The sequence below is a fragment of the Dysidea avara genome, chromosome 8 (genome assembly GCF_963678975.1).
Source record: "Dysidea avara chromosome 8, odDysAvar1.4, whole genome shotgun sequence".
Classification (NCBI taxonomy): domain Eukaryota; kingdom Metazoa; phylum Porifera; class Demospongiae; order Dictyoceratida; family Dysideidae; genus Dysidea; species Dysidea avara.
In genome coordinates this window covers 13,914,936-13,926,779 of record NC_089279.1, presented here as the reverse complement: position 1 = coordinate 13,926,779, position 11,844 = coordinate 13,914,936, and the positions used below count along the sequence as shown (strand labels likewise).

The 11,844-nt window shown below is 36.1% G+C and overlaps 1 protein-coding gene across 1 annotated transcript in view; it reads right to left on the bottom strand.

Moving 5' to 3' along the window:
* Positions 1-708: 708 nt before the first annotated feature.
* The window catches only part of LOC136263016 (uncharacterized), a 128,442-nt gene continuing 117,306 nt past the window's right edge, over positions 709-11,844 (bottom strand). Inside the window, exons 78-90 of the mRNA XM_066057455.1 lie at positions 8,285-8,430; positions 7,272-7,397; positions 7,152-7,207; positions 6,770-7,095; positions 6,387-6,568; positions 4,653-5,005; positions 4,254-4,311; positions 4,077-4,193; positions 3,906-4,027; positions 3,668-3,855; positions 3,401-3,614; positions 1,844-2,139; positions 709-1,109 (exon numbers count right to left, since the gene is read on the bottom strand). Of these exons, the coding sequence (XP_065913527.1) occupies positions 805-1,109; positions 1,844-2,139; positions 3,401-3,614; positions 3,668-3,855; positions 3,906-4,027; positions 4,077-4,193; positions 4,254-4,311; positions 4,653-5,005; positions 6,387-6,568; positions 6,770-7,095; positions 7,152-7,207; positions 7,272-7,397; positions 8,285-8,430 (2,489 nt within the window). The 3' untranslated portion in view covers positions 709-804. The remainder of the gene's footprint in view (positions 1,110-1,843; positions 2,140-3,400; positions 3,615-3,667; positions 3,856-3,905; positions 4,028-4,076; positions 4,194-4,253; positions 4,312-4,652; positions 5,006-6,386; positions 6,569-6,769; positions 7,096-7,151; positions 7,208-7,271; positions 7,398-8,284; positions 8,431-11,844) is intronic.

Here is an 11,844-nt window from a genome sequence, read left to right as displayed (position 1 = left end):
CATACAGTATGATAGTACTGTACTACAAAGGTTTGGGCATGGCCCATGGAAAAAAACATCACCCAAAAACCAGCCTAACTTTTCCCTGATGATGATGAGGCAGTATTGGTTAGGTAAAATTAAGCCCAAACCAGCTGCAGCCTTCAGATCAACCCAAAATGCTTTCAACAAGTTGCTATCGAATTTCAAAAAAAAATGTTGAATTTTCTACTGACTGACTAGTGACCAAGTACGTAACTTGGTAGGGTAGAAACCAAAGGAGGCTAGTGGATGGCAGTGTAGTATCTTAATTTACGGTACATGGACTACAGATCGGGAGGTCCTGGAATTGATTTTTTTTCTTCTATGTTAATTTTGTTAACCTTTTTTATTGATCAGTGTGGTAGACATTAGTGGCTTCTTACTGCTCCCAGTGATTAGTGTCACCATGCATGTTGGTCTGATTTGTATCAATGATACAAATGACTGTTCTGTTTGGTGCCACTCTACTATGTACATGTTTTACTTCCTACATTACACTTTCAGTAGTGGCAAAACATATACAGTAAAAATGAAAGTTGAAAAAAAGAAATTTTCCTATTGATGAACACTTCATTTTAAGATAAAATCAAGTGCCATGACTGATGAGTGAGTATCTACCATGACACTCGGACAATCAGACAACATTAATAATTTAATATACATCTAGTTACAGTTACTCATGCTCATAAAAAAAGATGATATCAAGTATACATGAAATGAAGCAACAAACATCTACAAACTATGTATAAAGCTAGCTAACTATAGCGATATGCAAGAAATATTCTATTGAATTTGTCTAAATCGCACCATAATATTCTTTCTTATAAAGCGTTGGGAGATACCCATATCTTTTAAATCTTCATCATCCAAGGTGGCCAGAGTACCTCCATTAATACCACTTTCTTCAAAGAGTTTAACGTAATCATCACTGACATTGATTGTCTTGAGCCATTCACACAATTCTTTAGTGGTCATATGCTCAGCTTTTCCACTTGGTTTAGCTGACAGCAACACTGATGCCACTGGAGTATTGACAGGTGCTGGTGCTGCAGAATTTGGTACTGCTGGAGTTGGTACTGTTGGTTCAGCTGTACACAGAAGGATTAAAGTACATGATATGTTGATAGTTTGTCGTATATTATATAGCTACATTTTTGTGTACATTTTTAAAATAATTTTGTTTGTGTATGAATATTTGCACTAAATAAAATTTACTATACACTTAAACCATAACAGCAGGTGATAGTATGTGTCTACAAGTAGAAAAGTTATTAACAATAAAAAATTTATGTCAGCTATGCAGGGAGTAACCATTAGAGTTCAAAGTAATTACTTTTGTGACTGCTCTATTAGTCTGTTGCAGCAGTGGTACATACAGTGGTAGAAACTATATATTGTTTCTTCGATGCTTGATGTGAAAGTTAGTATAAAAGGCAGTAAATCATGCATGGAAACTTTGAACCTCATAAATGGATAAATATTTTCATAATTTTGCACACAAAATTTGATTTACAATGAAAAGAAGTGGATTATAGTAGAGATTGAAGAAACTGGTAGATTTGGTATAGGAAGATTTTAGCAAGGAAAAGAAGTCGCAGAATTTTGTTTGATGAAAAAAAAATGGGGGCCTTAGTTTGGAAAAAGTACATTTTTCATATACACAACTTATCCCAGTTTGCTAACAATACCTTGTAAACTGTATTATATCCATTTTGTGACTCTTACAAACATTTCTATGGATACAAATTCCTTATTCACGTTGACTGCTATTCAATATTTACTAAGAACCATTAAGACCAGTATTTTAAAACGTAATACTTACTTTCATTCTTGTTAGTAGTACTAGGGGTTGGTACTTGACTATCACTTGACTCTTCTTCCACAGTAGGGTCATCATCATGTGGCCATGGTTCATCATCACTCTCACTCTCCTCACCATCACCAAACTGTAGTTTTATACAATCAAATTTGAGACAGTTCTCATCATACAACTGCTCTTCATTTTGGAAGCGTGGCAGATATTTCCATAAATCTTCAATAATTTCTGACCACTTAGTTGGTGCATTGGATGAATTTTGTGGTAGTAAATTAACCATCATCGTCACTTTCAACTTTATCCTGTATCACAATAAGACATATCATACAGTACGGTATAATAGGGATCATGGAGGTTTGGGTTTTTGTGGCCAAAAATATCACCCAAAAACCAACTTCACAATACCATGCCTTAGTAGTATTGGTTAGGGTATAACCAAGCCCAAAAGTACCTTCAGTGTGACCCTAAATGCTTCCAACAGATTGCTATGAAATTTTCTTTAAAATTTTATTTTATTTAATGGATTTTTCTACTGATTAACTGTCTACCTACCTGCCAGATGCCTTCACACAAGAATAACTTGATAATGACTAAGGCTACGGGCGTGAGTTTTTCACTGTTCGATGTGCTTCAGCTCGACAAGTGCATTTTGGCATACTGCAGTACATAAAATGCAAACATTTATGAATCTACCTTTGTCCTCCTATGTATCCCATTTCTTTTTGCCAACAGCCCAAAGTGTTGATTCAATGGCTTCCTTACATTTGTAAATGGGTATTGTCCATATTTTCTGTGGTGACTGCAGAGGTGCTTCTCCTACTGTTTTGTTTGTAATGCTGTATATATAACCTAGCTGAAAGTGAAGCATAAAAGCCATTTCACTTTCGAGCTATTTTTCTTTACAAGTGAGTTTTTTTTTTCAAAGTGGATATAGAGCCAGCACTGGTTTTCAAGCTATAAATACAATGCAGTACAAAACTACAACCTTAATTACAAAACTACACTACTCAACTAAATGATAGTTGGGGTGTGCGAATCATCCATATTTTCATGGAAATTAGAATGATTGCAGAGGCACTTCTCCTACTGTTCTTCATTTTTGTTTGTATAGTGCTGTGTAACGAGCTGAATGGACTGAAAGGAAAACATAATGCCACTTCATGCTTGAGTCGGTAATTGATAATTAGGGCACGCATTCAGACAAAAACATTAACTCTGGCACCATTCATTCATTTGATACACTATGTGTGTGTGCAGAACAAGTTCACCAATCATAATACACAAAATGTAAACAGACAAGTATAAGGAAAATTAGGAATTTTTAAGTTCAATTAGTGATCATAGAAAACGTAGGGAGATGGAAATAAGGGAGGTCACCTACATCTGCAGATATGCTATTGGACATTTAATCCCTAATTCAGTCATAGGTATAGATTGAAGTAGGAATTAAATGTCCACTAGTATATTTGCAGGTGTAGGCAACCTCCCTTGTTTCACTACTATGATCCCCAAAATTCCCAATTTTTTCCTTACACTTTACAGATAAAAAATTATTTAGCTTACTTGCGGAGGGTCATTCGAAACTGCACATAATGGTAAGTTAAGATTGACTTGGGGATAAGAGTTATTAACTTTTCAGTTGGTTCACACAAGCCTAATTCCAGCAAAGATTCTTTTATTGATTTTCTAAGTTCTGCTTGTGTAATTAAATGGTTTTCAGCATGATTCAAAGTCTTCTCAAAGTCATCAAACTCTGTTAGTAAATCTTTTTCTACAGCTATCAAAAATAATAAATATTAAAGTGTTGAGCAATCATATACATATACATACATAGGTATTTATCTGGAATTTTCTGAAGTGTTTCCTTGTCTTCATTATCCAAATGTTTAAACACAGAAACAGGTAGTGTGGAGAAGTCATACAAGCCACCTTGTAACCATCCAACAAATAATCCCATACACCTGAACAATCTCTTCATCTCTATTTCTCCAAATATCACTTTTTGTTCATCACTGATGCTTTAATAGAAACAAATTCTTTATGTTGCAACTTTAAAAATATGTCCTACCTTTGGATGCCTATTTCACCAAACACTATTTCTTGGTCTTTATTGAAAGAATTTTTCAAGTAGTTAGAGAGGCTGATGTCTAGTATGGTGTCCCAGACTTTGGATTCTTGTTGCAGAATATCCTAGATTAAGGTATAAGGTAGTTGCTATGTGAGTAAAATAATACAACACCTGAATTAAGTGTCCTAGTATAGTTCTCAGACCAGTAACAACTTCAGTTAGTGTTTGATAAGTAGCTGTATGGAAATGATATTCTAATGACTTTTTAGTCTCATCCTGAAGTGGCTCCTAACAGACAATAAATATGTTTGTGAATTCTAAACAGCATAGTAGCCACACAAAGTTTACCTTGAAGTTGTTAGGTAGTTCTTGAGCAACAGAAGATATGTCAATTGCACAGCCAGGACTACAAAATGTGAATTACAATGATATTGGAATTAGTCATGAAAGATCAAAATGTATGCTAATTTTATGTGCTCACATGCCCAGTATTTTCAGGCCTGCTCATATACAGTATTATAAACCTATCAACACCCCAGTCTCGGCTTTGTCATCTCAGCTTTGGATTAACACCACTCATGGTATGGTTTGTTATAGCATCAATATTGAGGTGTGATCATCTTATTGACACTGTATTATTACATAACTATTCTATAGCACAGTGAGGTAAAATATGTACACATGTATGGAACAGAAAATCTGGCAGGGTTGGGGCATCCCTTATAAGTACTAACAGAAAATAATTACTTGTTTCCTAGAGTAGTTTCATTTGGTGAATCTCTAAACCTGAAGATGATTCTCATGTCATCTAATGTTATCAGAGGTTTTCCAGCAATATAAAAAGCCACTACACTTTGTTCAAGTTGTTCTAGATCAAACAATGGGCTACACTGAACACCATTGTACATAGAACAGCTTTTGATCAACTTCAAAAACTGTTGCTTTCCAGTACCCCCATCAGAAGGAACAATACAACTCTGACTGGTGATTTCAGTAGGATGAGATTCTGGAGGATTATCAGGTAGATATTTTCGATAGTGGCAATTTGGATCTTTAGCATGACCAAAAATACAGTTTAGGAAGGAATTGTGACATCCGATCTAAAAACAAACAAAACAATTGTATCCCATCCTTGTAACAAGGTTTATATGCTATACATAAATACAAACACAGAAATTCTGAATAGTGCATGCTAAGGTCAGGATACTGAGTAATTAAGTGTATAACAAGCATTCAAATATTATTTCACTACTACTGTAAGAAAAACTTAGAAGCTAGTAGGGACTATCAGAATAAAAGTCTGTAAACAAGGGATCACCACCTGAAGTGCAAATTCACTCCCTACTTTAGCCATGGTGATAATACTATTGCTAAAGCAAGAATTAAATTAGCACTTCACATGATTTTCTTGTTTAAGCACTTTTGTTCCAACTAGCTTGTACAATTACCCTTATCAGCTTACAGCACAAGTGCTGAAGGTCTGTAGGACACCTTATATATGTTTGCATTTTTTTTGCAATAAAAATTCTCCATTAGCAAACTTCTATAACATCAGATCAAAGGAAAGAATGGTGCCAGACATAAGAGATTATAATTGGATGACAAAATGCACACCCTTTGTATTATGTAATTATTGATAAGTATAGTAATGGCTTTGTTTATTTAGCTATGCTTCACCTCTACATATGGAGAACACGAACACAATATAGGAAGCTGCTTACCTTTACTTCAACTTTTGGAGGCATGGTGCAAAAATTATAGACAATTTTAGTTCGATGTTTGAGTCACAATGCATCATGTTACCATGAAGCCATTGATGCATTACCACAAATAATACACCATGCTGCAAGTTAAAAGAAACGAGACACAAAGACGGACAAAAGTCCATGATGCACACATATACATTGTAACTGCTGCTGTTGATGAACAGCACATCTCAGACCCAAATTAAATAGCAAAAAAATCAAGCTTATAACATTAGCCATTGTTTGTCTCAAGGCATTAGTAAGTCAGTAGAAAATTAACTTATTGCACATTGTTAATAAAGAGAATTAGAATCTTGGACCTTTGTGAAATGCAGATGGTGACTTGATTCCCAGCAAATGCAATCTATGTATGTGTCACAACAGCTAGAACCTGGAATCTCCGTGGGTTTATGTATCTGTAACAAGTGTCATCCTACTAGGAACTTGTGAGAAGGCTAACTCCTGTTAATACAGGATGTCAAATCTTGAAACTACAACTTGTAGAAAGCAGAAAGAAATATCAGACCAGTAGCAACTTGATGCCCTACAGTCTAAGCATCTGCCAAGTTGTCTTAAAGGATAATGCTTTTTTGAATGATATTTTTCATAATTTAATGTTATCATCCCTCCTATACAGTTTACGTAATGTGTGATAAAATCAACAGAATGCACAACTGACCAATGCTCATGTTCACATATGAACATTTACATGCATACAGTGTTTAAAGAAACTTACGATATGCATCACAACAATGTACAGCCAATCATAATCAACAATTTCTTCATTTTTATGACTGATTAGTGCAATGAGAGGAGTGTTTTCATCTATACATTTTGCATCAGTAGGTTTTGCAGCTCTGTCACAAGATGCCTCTCCAATAGTACCTCCATTAATTTTCAAGTAGGCATTGTATTTATCTGTTAAGTATATATCATCAGTATAAAACTGATACAAAAGCACAGATGTATCTTAGCAGTCATTTCTTTAAACCACTCAATTAACATGTTGGTTGTTGGGACCCACCCCTGGGAGTAGTGGCAACTGCCACCATTTATTGAGGATTAAATTACACATATGTGCTCATATATATACATTCATTCAATATGCACCAAACATACCAATAATTCTTTTAAAGAGGCCCGTGAGATGTTCACAAAGCTCTTGGGAGTATCTTTTAGCACTCAAACTGATAATCTTTCCAATAGTGATCTTTTGTGCTTTTTCATAAGTCACCAGATGTGACAGATGGGTGTGGATCCACTGGTAGAATTCTACCAAATCTGGAAGAAGAGCTCCACCCAGTTGTAGCCTGTCATACTCCAAAGTGAGAAGATGGAGAGCAAAGAGATGTGTATTATCAAGACCATGAGCTTCTCTTGCTGCAACAAGACTTTTCATATATTCATTCTCAGTAGCCAAATGTGGGTACTGTTGATTAAGCATTCTAGATGACAACATTATAGTACACTTCACTCTCTGTATACATGACAAAGTATTTACCTGTAATTCTTAAGAACTGGCAGTACCCAGACTGAGTCAGAGAAATTTTTTTCTAACTATAAAGCAACAGACCAATGAAAAACAATGTGAACCTTCTTTCTATAACAGACACCAACTTACTTCAACTTGCAAATTTCCTTTACATGACTCATATACACATGTATGCCATGCCTTTTCATATGCATCAAGTGATTTCATATCAGTAAATTTTCCTTGAGAGAATGGGCACTTGCCATCTTGAAAAAGCTACAAAAAAATAGAGGAATATTATATTATGGCTGGCTTAAAAGGGCAGTATGCCAAGCCACAAAAGTACCAAACCATACAAGTGTGACATGCATTTGACATTGTCTTACGTAATTACCAAGTAATTGTGGTTGGAAAATGAACAACAATTCTCACTTCCACACAGACTGCTACAACGACTTTGAATCATTTTGTTGTGGAATTACATGTCTAGACAGGTTATTTAAGCTAAGTAGAAGATTTTAAATAGTGTGAATGCTCAAAGGTAATGTAACAGCACCGAGCGCTTGGACATGTAGTCACAAGAACAGCAGTGCTAGCCCATTGGCGGCAGCGTCACCCACCCGGCAGGGCTGGGGAAGTGCCCAAGCAGCTCAGGCAAGAGCCTGACCAATATTTTACTGTAACAGTAAGTTAGCCATGAAAATTTACCATTACCAAGTTATTTTGATAGCTTTGCCTGACCAATAATTTGATGCTTCCCCCAGCCTTTGCAGACCATTAATTAACTCAACAGGCTTGTTTACTACAAGTTCTTGTCAGTGCTACAATTGTGACAACATTACAAGTTTGTACCAGCTGCTAGAGCATGGCTGTTTGCAATTCACATGGGGAGAAGTTTTACAGAGCAGTTCTTTTTGCTACCAAACAATGATGCAAACTGCAGGGGAGACACATTACGATTAAAACAGTACAAATTTATACCATTATCATCACTTTGTTTACAATTATCCCGTTAGAAGATCACTACAAGTTCACCATTTTGTGGCATGATGTAATAAAATGCAACAAGTAGTCAAGTCATGAACATATTTTACGGGATGTAAAATTTAATACTTGTATGGCTTAGTGTACTGTCCCTTTGAGTATAAGGATAATTTACCTACCGTGAATAGTGTGTGCATAGATCTCATAATAAAAAATGATCTTTCATCATCACCAAATCCCATGTTGGTCCTCATATGTAACCACACAGTTCTCAGTTGAGTGATGCAGTAAAACCTGATTGACATCCAATCAGACAATATCCGACCTGTAAAGGTAAAAAAACGTCATAGCTTTATTGCATTGTATCAAACAGTATGGTAGTACTGTTCAAGTAAGAATCACCTGAAATGACATGCACCACCAAAAATTAAAATCTGACTAGAAACATCTTACGCAATGAAAATCACCTCTACAGAATAATACAAGTCAATCTAACATAAAATGTAGCATTAAAAACAAGTTGATGTTGTGCTACTTCTAAAAACCAGGCACCATGCAGCTAGCTAACTCATCTGGAATTAACCATAGATACATAGATAGTATATGCTACTATGAATTAACCAACTATGTATCACTATTTTACAATAGGGTAGTTTTGGGTTGTGCAATAATATTATTAGCTAATTCTCGTATTTTGTAATTCATGAAATTTCCGTAATTCGTTCAATTACGTTGCTATGCACTGCTAAGGAAGCGCTTGTTAAACAAACCGCATTTACCAACATATTATGCACAGAAGTATCTTCTAAACTGTTTCATAGTTTGACTATTGTGTTTTTTTCCCACAAATTCTCTTGACAAAGCCTCAAAGCTACTCTTCATTTTTGTTCGTGTACGTAAGGAATACACCTCCTTTCAACTCGAAATGATAGGTTATTCCTGGTAGTGCATCATTGTTAAACGCCTGAAAACCTCAAAGGGAAGGTAGTTTACAAAAGTCGCCACACCCGTATTTCAGTCCACCGAAAAGAAACCACCTCAGAGCAAAGGTCACCTGTGCAGAAGTTTAATACAGACTTCATTTCGCTTTTACTCCTTACGTAAAAGCTGCTTTTACCATTATTTAACGATTTTGCTCACGTGGGTGCGTATGGACAAACATAGATAGGTAGATAGATAGGTAGATAGGTACACACACACGTTTTTTACTAAAACAATTTTAGTAAACCAGGCGTGTGCCCACAGCCGGCCTTCAGCCGGCTGTGGGCGCGCGCCTGGTTTAACAAGAAAATACTTACAAGCGACTGGATATAATTTTTTTAATTGCTAAAACTTGAAATTTCATTTGCCTCACTCACTCACCCACTGACCATGGTTGCAAGCCTAGAGGCCAAACAAAGCAGTGCACAGCCATAATTTTATGCCACAATAACAATTTCACCAGTGGGATGTACCTTTTGGGGTTCCAACGAGTGTGTGCCCTCTGCGCCATGTCTTTCCTTTTATCTTCAATCAAATTGTTCCTCCACCCTCTTCATGGAACAAAATCATATTGAGGCATTAATTTTCCGTATCAACACTTTCTTTGAGCAGCATAATAGACGTCACAAAATTATTTAAGGCACTTAGACTACTCTACTGTACAGAGGTAGACTTACTAGATAATGTGTATCTTCAATAGATACCTGTATCTTCATGATACGTCACAAGATCATGCTCATTCTTTATTCTACACCCATTATTGATCTACCACGATGACCACACCCCTTTTAAGGCTAGCTGTATTTATATAATGGAATAGTGACCACACAACTTCAAGTTGGTAGGCTGACTCAAGATACTCTAATAATCGATTGAGACCACAATGACCACACTCCTCAGGCAAGCACACATCTTTGTAGGCTGACTCGAGATACTCTAATACAGCAGTCACCCTTATAGAACAGTCGCATGTTTATAGCTAGCTGTATACTTTAAAAAAAGAAAAAAAAGCTGAACAAACTAGTATACTAATTTTAAAATGAAGTAGGGATCCAAGCGATAAAAGTTGTGAAACAAGAGATGAATGATGGCAGCTATTACAGCATAGTTCGGTGGGAAACCCTACTTTGGCATGGTATAACAATTATTTTGTATTCAGTGCCAAAGTAGGGATTTCCCACTGAGCTATGCTGTAATAGCTACCATTGTTCATCTCTTGTTTCACTACATTTTATCGCTTGGATCCCTACTTCATTTTTAAATGTATAATTTTTAATATACTACTTTTATATATACTCACTATCAATACCATAGATGTTGTAGTTTACCCCCAAAGTAGGGATTTCCCACCGAGCTATGCTGTAATAGCTACCATTGTTCATCTCTTGTTTCACTACTTGTTATCGCTTGGACCCCTACTTCATTTTTAAATTTATAATTTTTTAATATACTAGTTTTATATATACTCACTATCAATACCATAGATGTTGTAGTTTACAAGTATAGATTTCTACAAAGCAAGGAGGCATATATGGTAGATTTAGTACATCAAGTAAAGTTTGCATATTTAAAATGCAGGTCGCTGAGCTGAAACTCATTTGAATACCAGCCTGTTACCGTATAAACAAGTTGATGCTATGCTACTTCTAAAAACCAGACGTCCATGCAGTTAATGCTATCACATTCTAACTAAACAGGCAATTAATCAATCATGTATATTATACCAGTATTCATGCTTTTGCTATTATTAATTCAGCTACGTAGATGATTAGATTTGTAAATGCTGTAATCTAGCATATTGCATAATTAAAGAATTATATAGTAATTAGGTAATTACATTACTATGTACTGGTAAGAAAGCGTAATTCTTAACAAACCACTTTAAATTGAAAATTATGCACAAAAGTATCTTCTTGACTGTTTTATGTGTGTCTATCGTGTTTTCTCACATAAATTGTTTAGAGAAAGCCTCGAAGCTGCATTTTATTTTCATTCATGTAAGTATGGATCATGCTCCCCTTTCAACTCGGTGGACATGCTATCTCTAGTAGCCTAAGAGACTTTCAGTTTTGTTTTAAAGTTGTTAAGCATCTATAAAACTGAAAGGGAAGACTGTTCACGAAGTATAATAAAGAGTCGCCACGCCTGTATTTCAGACCACCGAGAAGAAACCACAGAACAAAGTTGATGTGTGTGGAAGTATAACACAGACTTAATTTAGCTTCCAATTCTTACATTCTGGCTGCTTTTTACTATTTTTAATGATTTTGCTTATGTGGGTGCATACACACAAACAATAGGTAGGTAGGTAGGTAGGTAGGTAGGTAGGTAGGTAGGTAGGTAGGTAGGTAGGTAGGTAGGTAGGTAGGTAGGTAGGTAGGTAGGTAGGTAGGTAGGTAGGTAGGTAGGTAGGTAGGTAGGTAGGTAGGTAGGTAGGTAGGTAGGTAGGTAGGTAGGTAGGTAGGTAGGTAGGTAGGTAGGTAGGTAGGTAGGTAGGTAGGTAGGTAGGTAGGTAGGTAGGTAGGTAGGTAGGTAGGTAGGTAGGTAGGTAGGTAGGTAGGTAGGTAGGTAGGTAGGTAGGTAGGTAGGCAGGCAGGTAGGTAGGTAGGTAGGTACACACACACACACACCACACACACACACACACGTTTTTACGAAAACAATATTAAAAAAAAACAGGCATGCACCAGCAGCTGGGTTTTGGCCAGCTGTGGCTTGCACCTGGTTTAAAAACATAACTTCCACTACAGAGATCAAT